The 18,965-nt window shown below is 38.6% G+C and overlaps 2 protein-coding genes across 5 annotated transcripts; both read left to right on the top strand.

Annotated features, from left to right (window-relative positions):
* The first annotated feature begins 1,964 nt into the window (after nucleotides 1-1,964).
* LOC103979369 (uncharacterized) lies at nucleotides 1,965-11,061 on the top strand. Of its 4 annotated transcripts, none has more exons than XM_065133278.1 (3): nucleotides 1,965-2,204; nucleotides 6,583-6,746; nucleotides 9,130-11,061. In XM_065133278.1, the coding sequence occupies exons 1-2, from the start codon at nucleotides 2,067-2,069 to the stop codon at nucleotides 6,733-6,735; spliced, it is 291 nt and encodes a 96-aa protein (XP_064989350.1). In that variant the 5' UTR covers nucleotides 1,965-2,066; the 3' UTR covers nucleotides 6,736-6,746; nucleotides 9,130-11,061. The 4 variants fall into 4 exon arrangements, with proteins under 4 accessions (XP_064989350.1, XP_064989344.1, XP_064989336.1 ...); XM_065133272.1 differs by lacking the exon at nucleotides 9,130-11,061 and adding an exon at nucleotides 7,256-7,623; XM_065133264.1 differs by lacking the exon at nucleotides 9,130-11,061 and adding an exon at nucleotides 4,537-4,733 and having other exon boundaries at nucleotides 6,583-6,908.
* Nucleotides 10,929-12,426, top strand: LOC103979368 (protein PAL OF QUIRKY). Its single transcript, XM_065133255.1, has 3 exons — nucleotides 10,929-11,305; nucleotides 11,394-11,868; nucleotides 12,309-12,426. Exons 1-2 carry the CDS (start codon nucleotides 11,086-11,088, stop codon nucleotides 11,813-11,815), a joined length of 642 nt encoding a protein of 213 aa, XP_064989327.1. The 5' UTR covers nucleotides 10,929-11,085; the 3' UTR covers nucleotides 11,816-11,868; nucleotides 12,309-12,426.
* Nucleotides 12,427-18,965: the final 6,539 nt, after the last annotated feature.

Genomic DNA, 18,965 nt, shown 5'->3' on the forward strand with positions numbered 1-18,965 from the left:
ACCATGGCAACAGATTTATCTTCTATTACTTTATTCTTCTAGCCATCTTGAAGCCTGGGAAACCTGATGCTTCTGATGTTTCTTGGATTGAATCCATCTTCCTTCTTTGTGATGATATATCAAATATTTATAATAATTGGATTATTGTCTGTTAAAGTAGTAATCTTCTTTTTGCATGTTTGATAGAAATGTACATAGTAACCTTTGATGTTCACCTGATTGGAAGATGAGTATGCTGCGAACAAGACTTGTTCTTGTTCTTTGTTGAGTTCATACGGCTGGAATACAAGCTCTAGTATGGATTGCAGTGTCTAAATTCCAGCTGAGACCCATAACTATGAGATCATTACTCAAAAGACTACTTTCTGCAATAACTAGCAGCCTACTTAGCAACCTGGTGATCAAATTCTGCAAGCAAAGATCATCATGCAGAGTATGATTTCTTCAAAAGAACAACCTTTAGTTTTGTTTCTGCAAGTAGGCCGGCAACTCTCTTTACTGTGAAGATAGTTGGGGACATGAATGCTTGAAAGGCAAGAACACCCTTCTCTCTCTCTCTCTCTCTCTCTCTCTCTCTCTCTCTCTCTCTCTCTCTCTCTCAGTGGCAAGAAGTACACCGAGGAGCACAGGCACAAACTTTAGAATTGTTATCACATGCTACTCGGAGGGACCAACCTAGTCCGGCCACTGTCTTCCTCCTCATCCTCCCCGCCTTCGCTTTTGCCAGGCAGCAGCTGATGCAGTGACTCTTCACCATTGACGTTGGACGAGAGGAATTGATGGTGGACCGGAAGCCAAAGGGGCCATCAAAGTGCATGCCATCACACCTCTCTCTCTCTCTCTCTCTCTCTTCTGTCAGTTGTATGATTAATGCTTCAGAACAGTTTGAACCGGCCAGGACTGATCATGCCTGCCTCTCTCGATTCACCAAGAACAGTTTGCTGGGTATAATGCGACAGCAAGCGCACTCGTAGGATGCATGCCGAGGTCAAGCCATTGCAAGCTAACATCAACGCATAGAATACTTTGGATGCATGCATGCAGAGGCTTAAGAGCCAGCAAACGCACTATGTTCTCACAACATAGTAGATTCCATTTATGACATGAGAAGAACTTCCGATCTCTTTAGCGCAATGTCCGATCCTTCAGCCTGATGTCTAATTTTTTAGCATAAGTCTTTTGCCGACACGTTGATCGATTTTCCGGCTTAACGTCCAATCTTTTGATATATTTACTCCGACTCAACGTCCGATTCCTCTTGCTTTAATCGATTTATTTTTTTTGATCGAAGTTAGTCTTACGTCACTTAAACGCACATTAGATGATAAACACATCAATTAATTTCATCATCAAAATTTAAGATTTAACATCTAATATCCCAGAGATCGTATATCGGGCATGGTACTGTCAGACCCATAAGATTTCTATGTAAGTCTCGCTATAATTGGATTCTCCCGGAGAACTATTTCTCCCTCAATCTGAATGATCATGGCCAGGGATTTGCTGAAGCATCAGATCTATATCTTCAAATGCATGAGTAGAATTCCCTGATGTTGGATACCACTATAATAGGACAGTAGAAAGATATATTGCTGTTGTTAGAGGTTGACAGAACTCTCATAATTTTCTTCTTTTTGACTGCTATTATGACACACATTTTGTGTTATGAGAATTTGAATGGTTTGATAATGTAAGAAATAATATGATTTTATTTCATCATCTTTCTTAATCTGCCAAACCTTCGTCAGATTAGAGTTAGGGCGGATCGAGCCATCAATAGAGTGATCGTCACGTTGGCTTGGCTCTATTCGTGTGTAGCCTTCACAATGATTTGAACTCAATCGATTGTGAACCCGCGCGCAGCAACCTCTCGAATCACATCTTGATTGCACGAATTTTGTGGACCACGTGGCGTTCTCTTAAGGTAAAACGCGGGTGATCTGGGGAACCACGTCAACAATTAGGGCGCCACACCACCTGTGGAGTAGCATTCTGTCGGCATTCCCACTGTGTCCGCCGGAGATTGGAAAGGGGGCGGCGTCTTCCCTCCTCGTCGCAGACGAAGGATGCTGCAGTTCCCGGCGTTCATGCGGCAGCTCCCGTCGCCGCCGCTGATCCCTACCTCCACCCTGCTCCCCGTCGCTGCCCACGCCCAAAGCGACGAGGACTCCCTCGCCGTCTTAGAGTCCGAGCTCGAAGAGAAGGTACGGCTATTCATCCCCTTGCCTTTCTCCGACCCTCCACTCGCTCGCCGTGGTCCTCTCGTGCTTCTCTTAACTAGGGTTTCTTATGTGGACTCTGGATCAAAAAGAGGAGGAATCATGTGAAGCGTATAACTTGGTTATATCGATTGATTCTTTCCTCCTGCTAAATGGGATATCATGCACCTTCTTCGTGACTTTGTATTTACTGCACTCGATGGATGTTTAAGATGTGGATAGAATCACAAGCCGTGATTACGGCTTTTGTTTGAGAGTCATGTTCTTTTGTGGTTGGGAAAAGATCGGAGAAGCCGATATGATCATCGATAGATCGTATTTTGACCGGAGGAGTCAGATTTGGAGATGTAATCACACTTGATAATGGGTTATTATCCGTCATACTTGTTATCTGGAATAAAGCAAGAGTTATCTCTGGAAATTAAATTGAGAAAATAGAATAATATGCTAAATTTGTACTACCTTCTTTATGAATTTGAAATCCCTTCTTGATTATATTAGCTCTGTAGCTTTTTGAAGATAGAGAAAGCAATGGCATTTAAAGACAAATAAGAAGCATCAAACAAGTCTTGATTTAGAGGTGGACTAAGCAATTGAGGAATCCATCCAAAGCTACATAAAAGATTTTACACCTCGTCATCCTAGTAGTGGAGAATGAGGCAGTGCAGATGGCTTAAAGTGAAATGTGAAATTTGTGTAGTTGATTTACTGACCAAAACCTTTGGCTGGTCCTTGTATCCAAGGAAACTTTTGCTATCCCAGGTTGTGAATGGATGAATCGTCTAGGGTTTTAAATCTCATGGACAACCCAATCCATCACCAGCCTTAAACGGATAATTGTTCTTATGTGAGTCCTTTTTCATTCCAAACACAGGGTCCGTACTCTACCTTTGTTCTAGAGTACAAATCAGTTCATGTATTTTTTTTCCTTGATAATATCTCTAAAATATAATTTTGATACTTGATTATTTAAAAGACAATAACAATATTTGGGTTTTTTTATTTTAAACATACAGAGGAAAAAAGCTGCATTGCAGACAGTGAGGTTGAATTCCTGTAGCCAAAAACTACATACTATAATCCAAGGGGTATGGTTATATACAGAAAAAAATCCTAATTCTTTAAATTATTTTCTGAGAAATCTAAAAACAATGACATATTTGCTAATTGATAAATAAAACTAAAGCCATCCCTAGATCTTGGAGCTAATTAGTTGATCAGGCTGAGGGGCCTTTTTGTTTGTTTATAGAAATATCTGTCCATTTTTCTTAATTTGTAAGCTATTTCGATTGGGACAGCAATGTGACTTTGAGAGATGAAACTGGAGAAATACTTGTTAGGTGTGTTTGTTCTATCAATATGTTTGAGTATGCAGTTATAGCCATATGTTATTTGGAACTTCTACCACCTGCATAAGGCTACTTTTTAAAACATTAATTTAAGATATAGTATTAAGTAGACTGAAGAAATCATCTTCAGAAAGAAAAAAGTTCTAACTGGAGAAATACTTGTTAGGTGTGTTTGTTCTATCAATATGTTTGAGTATGCAGTTATAGCCATATGTTATTTCGAACTTCTACCACCTGCATACGGCTACTTTTTAAAACATTAATTGAAGATATAGTAGTAAGTAGACTGAAGAAATCATCTTCAGAAAGAAAAAATTTCTACATATACTGGAAATATTAGTCATTGGGAGCGTAAAGCATTTGTCAAGTGTTCTGAGTACTATATGCTTGTTGTGTGCACATTAGATTAAAAAAATTCTTTACAAGATAGTTACAAGTTTGGCTACACTTATTAATATAGTCGCCACCATCTCCTTCTTCCCATCACATCGCCAAGGTTGCCACCTCCCCATCATGTTGCCATGGCTGCTATCCCCCATTGCATTGCCATGGCTGCCTCCCATTTTCATCGCCGTCACCACCTCCTTCACCTCTATGCTTTTTATTCCCCTGCCTTCTCCTCCACCTCCTCTTCCTCCTTCACCTTATCGTCTTCCTCCTCTCCCATCTCCTCATCAGCATGGGGACCGGGCTTAAGGTCACTGAACCGACTAGCATGATAATTGTTGAACTGGTAGTTGTGGGCATAAGAAAACTGGATTTGGAATTGGATTTGGAATTGATCAACTAATACCATTATATGGTACATTAGTATATGATTGTTGGTTAGAAGATGATGTTTTATTATTTTCTTTCCCATCTGAGTTCCTCGTGTTTTTTAATATTTGAGCAGTTTGTTTTTGTATTTTTTTTTGGCTAAAAGTAAAAAATTCTATTACTTAGAAAGTCTAGTACAAAATTCTCCTCAGATATCCAAGCAGATTAAGTCAAAACAATCTGAGGGCCACTCTCCCCTCGAAAGAAAGGTGGTTTCTGAAAGTCTAGAAAGATTGGCCAACCAATTGAACTCCCGATTGCCCTCCCTACAAACATGTGTAATATCACATTCTTCAAATTTCTCCAACAAAGGACTTGATATCAACAATGGTATTCTGAAGAACCCAAGGTATAGTTGAGTTTTGTTGAATCAATTGTATGATGCATTCAGAATCTGATTCTATAATGATATGTCTGATGCCATCTAGTGAATCCTTCTTCAGACCTTCGATTCCGTTAAGAGGCCATCACAATTTAGTTTAAACTATCCTAAACAAGGTTTTATCCATTGAATTTTTATATGACTTTTCTCTTGAGTAGGCTCATTAGGTTTATGGGCTTCATCATTATCTATGACACATGCAATGATTTTATGTAAAAGACGAGTTGGGTTCATTGGATTAGTGTGATTATAGAGGATCTCATTCATGATTTTCCATAACCACCATAAACTTGTGGCAATAATAGATTGTAAGGTGTTGGCAGCATGCATATGTAGGTTTGCACCTTCATATAACTACTGACCTTCATGCTGGTTTTCAAAAAAGAGGAAATGAATGGCCATGTATTGTTGAAGAATTAGCCAAAGAGAAAAGAAAACGTACATGAAAGAAACAATATAGTATAGCTTCCGGGGTAGATTCACAAAGAGAACAAAGGAAGTTATTACAAATTCAGAAAAATGTAGAATAGATTCCGGGGTAGATCCACAAAGAGAACAAAGGAAGTTATTACAAATTCCAAGTCGAGCAAGTTTGTTGGACATTGGGAGGCGACGGTGCAGGTGCGAAAGTTTCTAACAAAAGTATTTAGTACAAGGCAAGACTGGAAGCTTCTACAAATGATGGCACCCATCACCATTGTCCACATATTTACCTGAGAGCTTGCACCATTTCTTGTTTACTTGTTGAAGAGAATCGAGTTCACCCTGGAAAGTAAGCTAACATCACTCCTTCGCCCGGAAAGTCAAAGAATAGAATTGAGGAACCCCTTGTTGCTTGAAAATAAAGAAATTCAAGAGATACACATATAGAATTGAGTAAAACCACACTAGAAACTAGAATATTGAATAGAATTTAGTGCACAACTTGTAGAAGCACAGTAATAACACTCCGAAACTAACGCACAACGGCTAACACACCTTACTGGAGTTTCCAAGGGAAAAGCAAGAAGTTATAAGCCGATTTGGTGGAAGCAATGCCTCTCTGGTTTCTGAAATAAAAAATGATAACATTGGTGAAGAGATAAATCAATGTTACAAATTCTATTTGTCAATATTGAACCAAAAGCAGTATCCTTGGTCTCATTGGCCATTGTTTGTAAAACTTGAAACATTACAGTTATTTAAAAATTCATTACAAATAATAAATGTAGTCTTACAAGAGTGTTTTTGTCATGCTTAACAAAGTTATACTGAACTTGTGGTCAGATTTTGTGATAATCTAAATATAGTGAAGACTGTCTTATAGTAAAAAGAATATTTTATTTTTTGCTGTTGCATATCTTGTGTTATTTTGTGGAGATGTTATTTCTAAGAGTATTTCTGTAGTCAACTGTTTGCTGAAATTTTGATTGCCTATTTGCCAACAGTTGTACCAAATAATGCATTCAATTTCTAGAGACAATTGTTTCCTGTTTATAGGAAAAATGATTAGTCCTTGATGTTGACATGGCATGAGGTCCATAACGATGAGAAAATAGACTACTCATCAGGGCACTAATTGTTGAAAGTTGAAACATACGAAACAACACAATTAGCATTCCTGGTTGCCTTTGCCACTGAGTAGATTGTTAGAAAAAGAACCAAGCTATCTTGTTCCTTGTTTTCTTTATTTGTAGTATTTTTTTTACTCAAATGACCTTTTATATGTTGGTGTTGCTGATCTTATCTGAATTATGAAAACCGCTTATAACCTTTACTGTGTGGCTGAATCCTTTTGTCAGTTAGTGTGATCCATTTACGGTTGCCTTACCTGCAGTGGAGTGAAATCAGAAAGACAAACAGTAACCTGCCTGTGATGGGGAGAAAAATTGTTGATAGCAAGGAGGAACTCGATGCTGGTGCAGAAGATGATGATGTCGACAATGTTGGGGAGTCTGAGGGTGATGAGTTTGAGCAAGAAACTGGTTGATGTATTCCAAGGTATGCAGTTCCCTTTGTGCATCCTCTTGATAGTCTTCACAATTTCTAATTATCGCATTCTATATGCTTGATCATTTGGCCGTTCTGCTTTTCTCAATGTACTTTGGAATTTTGTCAAATGTTGTTTGCATATTTTCCAATTTATGAATTGTTTCCACTTAAGGATTTTGTTAACTTTGATCTTGGTCAATTGATCTACCGTTGTCTGCATGGTAAGGCACATGTCGAGCTGATGCTGGTCATGTTGCTTTAACAGATATGCATACATTTTAAACATGAAGCCAGATTCATTTTTCTATATAAATCAGTCTTAGACTCAAATCAAAGAATATCTGAATCCGAGTTAATTGGGTTGGGTAGGTGAAGGTACCCCAAAAATAAAAAGACAAGACTTGTTATTTGCCTATAGATTGATGATTGAGAAGCCATCTGCATCCTATTTCTGATACTTATTTTTGTATCAAAATCCGATTAAAGAGTACCTGACTGTGACTCCCTACCATGCATAGGGTGTCATCCTGATCCGCATACAGCCCAAAGGATATAATTGAATGGTGGGTCAGCTATTGCGGAGGAGATTCTCATTTGATAGGGCACTTCTTTGGATAAGGGTTGGTAGCCGAATCAAGTTTTGTTTACTTGTGTCATCTTCCTATCACCAACATTTGATATAGGAATGCGATTAGGTTCCTCTACTCTTTGCTTTTCCTTGAAATAGTTTTGTTGCCCGTACATACTGGACTTTTGAACCCATACTCTGCACCACGCTATGGCTTGGAGATCAAGCATAGGATTGGTAGCTGTAACTGCTGATATCATTAATAGCTTTCCAAAAAGCACAGAAAGATTTCAGTATCGATCTCATGAACTTTCTCCATTGTTGGATTCCTTTTGGTTGGTGGAATGGATTTCCTTCAGAGATCCGAAGTTCGATGGTGCAGCGTTTGCAATCTGCACTGGAGCTTTCTCATGCCCATGTGGAATCAATTAAGTCACTTCCATCATTCCATGGCCTCCTAACTTGAGTCAGTGATCAACCTAGCTTTTGTACTGTATATATAAAAAGATGAAGCATCTGAACCTTAGTGGGCATACTAAATATTCGAAGGGCCCATGGCCATGTGGTAAGCTTTAAATATCGAATGAATCTGGCCTCCAAGTAGAAGCTAGAGTGATCTTTTGATACTCCCAACAAAAAATGAACGGAAAATCCCTTGTTTTAGCATTTTTTATCCTTTCATATCTTGGAAATAGCACAGTTTTGCCCCTCTAAATTCTAATATAGCATATATATTCCTTCAAATATTTAGATATTAAGAATATATCTCTTTGTTCAAGTCTTGTTCATCATTTGGTGATCTACATTTGTATCTCTAGTACTGATCACCAAATCATATAAAAAAATCTTATAATTACACTAAAAGCTGTCCTATATTACATCAAGTTGCACCCTTTAATCTCATAAACTTGTGAGTATAAAATTTTGTATATAAAGTGAAGGGAGACTAATAATTTTAGGGTATGTCAAAATAACAACTGGGAGGAAAAAAAAAACTAGGTAATTTTTTTGGGAATCTTATTGATTCCAGGATATTCCCTTCTTGCTTGCAACTTGGTGGTCCTTTCCCTGGAGATTTGAGCCAGAGGAAGCCCCATGTGCATGCAACTTGATGAACTCTCCACCAGAAGAGAAGAAAAGGACTATAAATAATAACTATTGTGGACCTACCAATCCCATGGGATGAGAGGAGTCAGAGTGCTCCAGGAATCAAGATGAGTAAGCCACAAGCCTAAATCACTCTATAAATATAATTCCTTTTCCACCCTAATTAAACTTAGAGATAGTAGATGCGTTACATCAGCCAATAAACAAGTACCCAAATAGTTCCTCAGTCATATGAGCATTTCTGATGATTTGCTTATTAATTAATGTCAAAATTCTGTACATAAAGTGGTGTACATTGACTATGGACTTCTTTGTCTGACCTTGAAATCACATTATGTATTGTGCTGGGAAACTTTCTAGTTCTCACAAGAATCTGGTTAGAACAAGGATTTTCCTGAAAATAAATATTGATGTGGTGTCCAGTGAAGCCAACAAGTGTATTCACTTGTTGACTTCATAGAAGTTCCCAAAATCTGGAGTCACTGAGGATGTATTCGTTTTGTAAAGTGATACAAATTATTTTTTCTTGGAAAAAAAAGAACTTTAGAGGAATTGGAAAATGATTTAAAGTTGGGTAGAAAAAAAAGATTTCCCTGAAAATAAGTATGATCCCAAAGGTATAGGAATTATCATATTACTTGAATTTGGATTCGATTAACTGTCTAGCATTTGAACTTTAAACACAAAATTCGACTCATTGCTATTTCTCTATCTTAGATGTATGAATCCGATTTTAGTGAGTCGTACATGAAGACGGAATCTGAGTCTTATATATTTACGAGTTGATGTGGTGAATGAGTGGATTTCGATTCAGAGCCACAGTGCACTCGTCCGGTCTAGCAACACATCATAAAGCATGGGACCGAAGTGGAGAACAGACTGTGTCCTCCGTAACACCAGCAGTCTGCGCCATGGACATGTCACGTGGCGTAGGACGGGAAGAGCCACAGGCATCGGTGCCTGCATCTGGCAGGGGGATGTGATATCTCGGACGGTCGGGCAGTAACATCTGGCCCACCTGCCGGCCCAACCTGACGCGTCGCACGGGTGAAGCCCCACCACCGCCACCGGGATAAGGAGATCGAGGCCACGGTGCTCTCCGCACCTCAAAATAAACTAAAGGACACCATAAAATACATAAGAGGCAAACAATAAAGAGGGAGGAAAAAAAAAAGGGGGGGGATAAAGGAAGACTGGCACGCAATTGGTCGGATCCTAAGAAGAAGGAAAGGAGATAACGTTGGCAGTAGGCTTCTGTATGCCACCACGATCTCCATCTTCCATGGTAGAAGGCGGCCAAACAACCGGAGGTGACCCCATGGATTCCTGATCACATGATGGCCGGTCGATTCTTGTTCACATGGTGGTCTGTGGAGTGTTCTGGATTAAGTGATCTCCTCGCTGTTACGATGTCCTCGACGAATATTACCTCTGGAGCCTTCTTCCTTTCGTAATGATTACTTACACGTGGCTTATGCTCATTGACTGGGTCGCATGTCCGGACTATCAAACGTATATAGTGTTCATCGACTGTAAACACTTACTTAGCACACTAATTTATTTCCCAATTTTTAGACTTAAATCCCGGTTGATATTTTCATTTCCTCGGTGTTTGGTAGATGGGAAGGCAACATGTATATTTCAAATCAAAATAAAACGACCGGTAATGAAGTGGGAAGACAGCTACCAGAGGAATCTGTGAACCTAAAGTAACCCCTACTTGAGTTCTACCAAATGGAATCTCTGACCTTTCCCAAGTCTTGGCCTGTTTTCTTGTGAACGATACCAATCTCTCTTCCATGAATATTTCATTTCAAAACCTATTTAAATTTATATATGGAGAGAGAGAGAGAAAGAAAAGAAAGGATTGGTCCGACGCAAAGGCAAATAGACAGCCTGGTCCACGCCGTAAGATATGACCAAAGCAAGGCTGGGGGGCGTTTGGGACAGTATGACAACCACATAAAACCCATTTGATCTCTCTGTCACGGGCCCACTGCGTGACCCTTTGCCGTCGTTTCCCTCGCGGCCCAAATAATATCCGCAGTCCATTTACCATTTACTAGTGGATGAATGGCTGCTGCTGCCTTAAACGGTCAAGACTACTTTTGATATTTTTCTTTCAATTAACACTCGACATCACTTAGTTTTTAAATTTGTTTCCTTAATTGAGTATTTTTTAAAAAAATATAAATAATTTTATTATATCATATTTAAATTCAAACCTGAGATATATCATTTTATATAATAATATATTATATTTTATTTAAAATATTTGATGTTAATTATCGTTATAAGTTGTAAAATAAAAAATTTCTAGATAAATGTTAGTGAAAATTAAATATGTGAAGGTGTTGATATTTATTTTAAAATCTGTGAGCTCAAATACTTTATTTCTCTTTTTTTTTAATTACCGGGATAAATATTAAAAAGCCAAACGCAAATAAATCCTCTCTTAGCTTTGCGTACTACGCTTCGCCTTCCCTTCCGTCCTATAAATGAAGGGACGAGGGTGCCTAAGTTAAGGCTTGAAGCCGCCTCCAAAGCACTTCATCCTCTCTTCCCTCGTCCTCCCTCTCGTCTCTTACCTGCAAATAGAATCACCTTATAACGAGTAAACAGAACAAGGAAGAGTGAGGCAAGCGAAGAGGGGAAGTGGAAGCGTAGAAGGCAATGGTGGGCGCCTTGTCATCGTCCTCCTCCTCGTGCGCCTCCTTCGGCTCCTTCGAGGAAGACGTCCCCGCCGCCGCCAAGCCCTCCCCCGGCGCCGCCTCCGTCAAGTTCCTCTGCAGCTACGGCGGCAGGATCCTCCCCCGCTACCCCGATGGCAAGCTCCGCTATGTCGGCGGCGACACCCGCGTTCTCTCCGTCGACCGATCTGTCCCCTTCTCAGGTGCTCCCTCCCCCCCTTTGTTCCTTGTTTCGTTTACGATCGCGAGGAGAAGAGATGTGAGAACGGGTGGGGTTTGGATGGTGGACAGAGTTGCGGGAGAAGATGAGGGAGCTGTGCGGGTGGGGCGCGGTGAGCGTCCGGTGCCAGCTGCCGACGGAGGACCTCGACGCCCTCGTCTCCGTCAAGTCCGACGAGGACCTCACCAACGTGGTGGAGGAGTACGATCTCGCCGCGCGCGAGAAGATCCGGGCCTTTCTGTTCCCCCCCTCCAACAAAGGCGGCGGCGAGAGCCCTACCCATCGGGCCACGCCGATCTCGGTGGCGGTGCCCGCTGAGCACTGCGTCCACCAGATCTCCGCGCCGGCGAGGCCCGCCGGCCGGTTCGAGAAGCCCCCCGCCGCCGGGGATCTTCGCCACCACGGCCACGGACACCACCACCACCTCCACGGCCGTCATGCGGCCCCCAGGCCGTGCAACTACCTCGTGCACCACGGAAGCCACTGGCAATGATACAATCACCACCACCACCACCATCGCCAGTGTTTTTGGGCGAAGAACTCGAGGTAAAGCAATGGAACGAAACAGAGATTGATCTTTGTGAACTGACGACGACGGACTGTATCAATCTCGCTTGTCTTCAATACAATAAATCTATTGAAAAATCCAAAAAAAACCACAAAAAACCCTTAACAAGAGTTCTTGATCTATTCTTCTTCTTCTTCTTCTGCTGCCGTTGCTGTGTGACTCGCCTTCGTTTCGTGTTCCTTCCTCCCCATTCGATCGAGTCGCACGTGTGTCCTCTTCATTCAAAACAGTCTCGCACGTGTGTGTTCCGTCAGGTCTCCGTCTTCCTCGTCTCGCCTTGGTCGCGTTTACTATGTTCTTTTGTCCCATTTCGTGTCCGTTAGCTCCGTTTGTTGATCGTCAGCTGAAACGTTTCTTTTGTTCATTCCTATTCGTTAATATGCAACTGATTCCTTTTTCCTTTGTCTTCACGTCGCAGGTTACTTTACGGCGGAGGGAACCCTTTTCTTCAGGGGACCGAATAATTTTTTATCAGGAAATACAAAGAAAATCTAATTATTATTTTTTTATGAAGATAAAAATATACAAATTTTTCATATTTTATTTTTTTTCTACAACATTCTTACCCAATTGGACCTCTTTTTTTTTGTGTTCATCCTAAGGTAAGTTGATGAAACCAATATTTTTGGATATATATATATATATATATATATATATATATATATATATATATATATATAATTTTTTGATGAAACCAAAATTATATACATATATAATTTTTTCGATAGTTTTCATTATTTTTACAAGCTTTGATGTGGTTTAAAACTCTTTTTTCATAGTTTTAGCTGGAAAATCTTTTGCAACTTTTTGTTCTTTCTAGTTCATAATATATCTTCTGGAATTTGGCAAGCAGAGTTGTCCTCTGAAGGTGTGGGTCACAAGATTGCTAGTGAATGAGCAGAGATCCCTTGACCAGTGTGCCAAGTTCTCATCTTTTTTGGCCTTTTCCACTCCTTACAAGGTGGGAAGAGATGGTGAGATGTGATATGGACTTTTAGTTCCGATTGAGGCCAAGCCTGCCTAAGCTTAGATATGTGAAATCAACTCTTGTGCTGCTAAATGACTTAAACCTCCAACTCAAGTTTGATCCGACCTTTAATTCTCCTCAAATTTTTGTCCCCTTCCTACTTTTTAGAGCTGTAGAATGATGAACTCTTGCTTCCCCCATTTCTTGTGAATCACTTCAAGAGTTCCTCATCTTTCTAGACACTGTGAAACATGGAGAGGAGAGATGCTAAAAAAAGTGCCCCATTCATCACTCATCACTCCTTTCTTTTTTCGTTGATCTATTTGCATATAGCTTCTCAAATGGACTCTTACAATTTTTTTTTCAGATATTTTATAAAATTCAAGTATTTGGCAATACTGCAGTAAGCAGTTTCTCTAAGAAATCAAGCATTTCTTTTAGGAGAATAAGTTATTTCTCTACCATTTTGAGAAGTGGGTCTCTGTATTGGTTTTTTTGCATATTATTATTATATCTATAATAAATTTTAATGAACTTTCCAAAGTGTTTCCCTCGGATGACCAATTTGTAACTACAAAATGAGTTTTTATGAGACCCAAAAAAATGTAAATGGGAATATATATGTCTTGACCTTCTTGGAATTTTTGTTTTTGTGATTGTTCTTTTGACATTTCAAATTTTAGTCTATCTTTGTTTCAAGTTTTTGTTTTTTCAATAATGCTTTAAATGATGATGATATTTTGGGTTAGTGAGTGAGTTGAATTGGTCAGACTATCATATATGATGGTTGGATACAAATGCCACTCAAGATATTAGTTGAAGCTAATACATGACAATCTTACTCTTTTTTGTCCTTGACAAAACAAGATTAATCTCTAAACTCTTTTTTTTTTCTCTCTCTCTCTGGTACATCAGAACAATTTCCAATATTTTTACACATCAATATCTAATTGTTCTTTCTCTTCCCATGAGCTGCACATATTTTTATGGTATCATAAACACATTTCATAATGACTCTTTCAAGTTTTCTGAAGCTTTCATCTCAATTTGCCATTTCAAAAGTCTCTTCCATCATATCTATATAACAGGGACATAGTCTTTTGATACTTTCAATCTCCCATTCTAAAAGCAATTTTAGACAGTCTTTTTGATTTATTATTTTTTTCATCTGATTTTTTAGTTGTCACCATTAGTATCCTCTTTGTTTTTTATGATTGTCAATATAAGAGGAGAAATCTAAGAGACACTAATTTAATTTATTCATCACTATTCTTCTGATTTTTCAAATCTAATCTCACCTACTTCAAGATTTGTTAACTATCAACCTTTAGAAATAATGTGTATAAATAGGCATATGTAATATGCATTGGTATGTCTGCAAGCTTAAGAGAAATAAATAGGAACATGCATGCAAATGAATCAAAGTGTCTTGATCAAATGCATGGTGGAAATATTATATTCCCTTAGGATCAAACATCATATGCTCAAAAGAGGCAAATGTTTATCTACTATGTTTGAATCATGAAATCACTCTCTTTTAGGCATTGGATTCCTTTTCTAATATATTTTTGTTTTTACAATTATTAAGGGAATCCTATCATCATCTTCTGTTCTTATGATATCTACTATCCATAATCCTTTGTAGAAAGTTGATATTGGATTCACTATATATTGTGTATCATATTTATTAAAGCAAAATCAAAGTGATCTTGAGAGAAAAAAGAAGCTAAATTTTGATAGGAGAGGACAAACTAAATTTAATACTAAGATATTACTTGTTCCCTTGGGTGGGTGAATTCAATCAGATAAAAGAACATTTAAGATAAGATAGCATTCATTAACGTCTCAAGCTCTCCAACTATCGCATTGGTAGAAGCCTCGAATCATACTGTATAAATGATGACAAAAAGGATATTCATAGTATGTTGTACGAATGATGACAAAGAGGATAAGGTTTTAGACTCTTTTGAAAAGGATAATGGAGAAGAAATTATGGTGAAGATGGGGAATGAAATCCTTATTCTTCTAATTGTGTTTTCAATCACATCCCATATATTGTTTGCATCCGAGCTTCGAGTGACAACAAAAAAGATTGATTGAGAAGAAGATAATAATGACGAAGAAAGAAGATGAGCAAAATAGAGAACCAAGGAGAAAGAAAATGATGTAATCAAATCATTTCCTATCACTTGATAGGATGCTAAATACATCCACTAGTCCTAAGTTAATTTTTTTTGGCAAACAAAATGACAATACTATGCTTTCAAAACAATCATAAAATTTGAACATATTCATAAAAAGTATAAAATTGTAAAGCCAAATTTAAATCGATCATATTATATCACATGCAAAATCATATATCAAGGAAGATAGAAACAAACATCCAACACAAGTTAGATAATATTTTTATTACTTACTAAGATCATATTTAATCTTATATTAGTTGAATAATGGGGGAGTTGAGATATTATAAAAAAAGTCAAAAAATAAAAATTAAAGATAGAATACGTTCGTATATTATATGCTTTGTTCTTTAGTTTAAGTACAAAAGTCATTTGTATCTTATATCTTGCTTTCTATAAAAGATTATGATTATTATAATTAAAATTCCACTAAGTTGAAGTGATGTAATTTCTATTGCCCTCTTTTATCTTTCAGGAAATCTAGAATTTGGATACTCATAATAATAGACATAAGAACCGAGCATTACAATCAAAATCGAATTTTGGTTAAAACATGCTTTATAGATCCAAAATTTCAGAATGTTTTCATAAAACTTATTAAATTCACTATAATATGCATGAAATTCTATAATAATTAAAGAACATATTAACATAGAAGCGTATTTGATGAATCCATTAGAGTATTTTCTGAATTAATCAGTGATTTGATCTTTCAATTGTGATATTGCAACCGGGAACCATAACCTTATTTATAATCATAATTTATTAATCTATAATTATATTTATATTTATAATTGATAAATCTATAATTATGTCTTAAGAGTTTTATATTTCTAACTTATCTCATCATTAAGTTAGAAATATGACCGATGGTATCCACACAATTAATTTTCATAATAATTATATCCCTTAGCTAAATAATTTTACTTTAATTATATTATTTTAATTTTGATTAATCAAAATAATGACTTAACACATTTAATTATACGATGTGTAACCTTTAAAATTCTAACGCTTCAAGTCATCAATTATTGATGGTGAAGGACAGATAACAGAGAAAGATGATGAGTACATAAAGTCCAAGAAAATCAATCAAAGTATTGCTGCGAGAGAGGAACAAAAACAGGACGTTCACGAGAAGATATTACTGCAGAGGAAAATATCTAATGTCTAATGTTTACAGTACCTAACTAACTGCAGAGGAAGATATTAACAGTACCTCAATGTCTAATGTTTACACAGAGAAACAAAAACTCAAAATCATACTGCAGAGGAAAAAAAATCCAAAGCTAATGTTGTCTTTAATACACAACACTATAAAAGATACTTTCATCCCCAATACTAACTCGTATGTACGTCATTTAATATAATAAATATTTTTTCTAATTGAAAAAAACATACTAACTCCTTGGAGTTCTCTCGAGTCTATCGTTGTCGAGAAGAAGGAAGGCGAAGCCGACGACGACGCACTCGAATCACCGTTAGGGAATCAAATGACAGCGGAGAGAAATAGGTCAAGAAGAAGATGGTGCATGAGGGATCAGATCACAGGAGAGGTGTAGACTGCAGGGAGTGGGAAACATGAAAGCCACTGTATATGTTCATTGATTCAATCTTCTCTCTTTCTACTTGGAAAACTGTGTTTTCTTGATTGATTTTTTGGGCAGGTGAATCAATTCAATGATTGAAAGGCATGTTTCTCTGGGACTTAAGAGACAAACTTGTACTACCAATTACTTCCAACATCACTAAAACCTGTCAACCAATTACCTCCAATATAACTACCAACTACCAACTACCAACTACCAACTACCAATTACCTTCATGATGACCAAAACGAGTCTTTTGAACATCTATAGCATGGCCTTAGCACACAAAACATGTGGAATCTCAGATTTTGATGATGAAACTAATTGATTGTGTTTAGATGTTTAACTGCATTTTGAGTGATGCAGGTCTACTCGATCAGGATTAGATAGTTGACGCAGGAGGAATTGACGTTGCGCCGGAGGAGATCACATCAGGATATTGGACGGCAGAAGGCTTCGGACGTTGAGCATTGGGCCAAGGAGAGCAAAATTGCGCCAAGGATATCGGGGTTGCGGAGGTCAACCGCCGATTGGGCAACAAGCCGCAAGAGAGGACGATGCGCCGAAGAATCGGACGAAGCGCCAACCAATGACGTGACGGGCAACAGAATGTCAATTCGCTTTGTAATAATTGTCTAGATCGGAGTAGAGTTTCGGCTTGTGTGTGCAGGATTAACTACGATAACGATGAAGACATAAAGCAAAACAAAGTGCCGGAGTCAAGCGTGAAGGATTCAATGGGAGTTCGAGAGTTCGACGGAAGTCCGAAGGTTCATCGGGAATGCTGTCGGAACTAGCCAAGAATGAGTAGGGAGCTTGCCGAAGGGTTTTTCGGAAGCTCGCCGGAAGGTTCGTGGGAAGTTCGCGGAGCTCACCGAGAAAGATCGGAGCTTGCCGAAGAAGCTCGTTGGAACTCGCCAAGATCAAATCGTGAAGTTTAGGAGCTTGCCGGGAGTCCGCAGAATGGTTTCCGAGAGTTTATCGGAAGACCGCCGAAAGTTCGCCGAAAGCTCGCCGAAAGAAGTCTTGACTTACGAACTTTGTAAAAGCTTAAGAAATGTCTTTAAATTCGTAGTTAGCACATTAATTAGGATTAGGATTAAAAGATAATCCTATATCCTGGTTAGGGGCCAACTGTGCCCAAAATTAGATTTGGTTTGGGCTAAATTTGAAGCCCAACCATTGAACCGAAGGGTCTGGCGGTGGCACCGCCAGACTGGGCGGTTGCACTGCCCAACACCCGAGAGCTAGGTGGTGGCACCGCCTGGGCTGGGCGGTGGCACCGCCAGTCCACTGTCAGTGTCTGACACTGACAGGCGATGGCACCGCCAGCATCGGGAACCAAAGATAATTCAAATTTTGGAGCCCAAATTTGAATCCTCTTGAGGCCTATAAATACCCCTCAATTCTCAGTTGAGAGCATAACCTTTTGAGAAGTTAGAAGTTGAGAAAAGCTTTAGAAAAAGTCTTGTTTTCAATAGCTTGAGTGTTCACCTTCTTTCTTTTCATTGAAATCTTTGTAAAAGGGTGAACCACTTGTAAGAGGTTGTAAGAGGGGTGTAAGAAGGAGGTTGATCTTCGCCTAGTAAAGGAAGATCGTTAGTGGATGCCGGTGGCCTCGACGGAAGAGGAATCGGAGGAGTGGATGTAGGTCACGATTGACCGAACCACTATAAACTACCGTCTTCTCTGGTTTGCATTTACATCCTGCTATTACCTTATTGTAATCCCCTTCAATAGCTTACTGCCTTCAAGTTAAAGCAATTGAAACGGTTTCAAACGAAACGTTGCTTTTATCGTACGAAGTTTCCGAAAGTATTTAAATCGTCAAAAGTTTATCATACTTTACCGTTGCACTAATTCACCCCCCCCCCTCTTAGTGCCGCTCCGATCCTAACAATTGGTATCAAAGCCACAGTTTTCTACTTTGGTTAACACTCAAATAGAAATGACTCTTTACGGCTTTCAAGAGGGTCACTCACTCATTCGTCCTCCCTTTTTCAATGGGACGGACTACACTTATTAGAAAACTCGAATGAGAGTTTTCTTACTTTCTTTGGATTTGAATTTATGGCACATAGTCAAAAATAGATTTGAAATGTCTTCTCTTCCAATGAACCATTCGAATGATTTGGAGAAGAAGATGTTTTCTTTAAACGCAAAGGCTATAAATGCCTTATTTTGCGCTTTGGATAAAAATGAGTTCAATCGGGTTTCTTTGTGCGACACAGCTTTCGACATATGACACACTCTTGAAATCACACACGAAGGCACTTCTAGAGTTAAAGATTCGAAAATCAACATTTTAATGCATGATTTCGAGCTTTTTCGAATGA

This window comes from Musa acuminata, chromosome BXJ1-3 (assembly GCF_036884655.1).
Source record: "Musa acuminata AAA Group cultivar baxijiao chromosome BXJ1-3, Cavendish_Baxijiao_AAA, whole genome shotgun sequence".
Taxonomy (NCBI): Eukaryota; Viridiplantae; Streptophyta; class Magnoliopsida; order Zingiberales; family Musaceae; genus Musa; species Musa acuminata.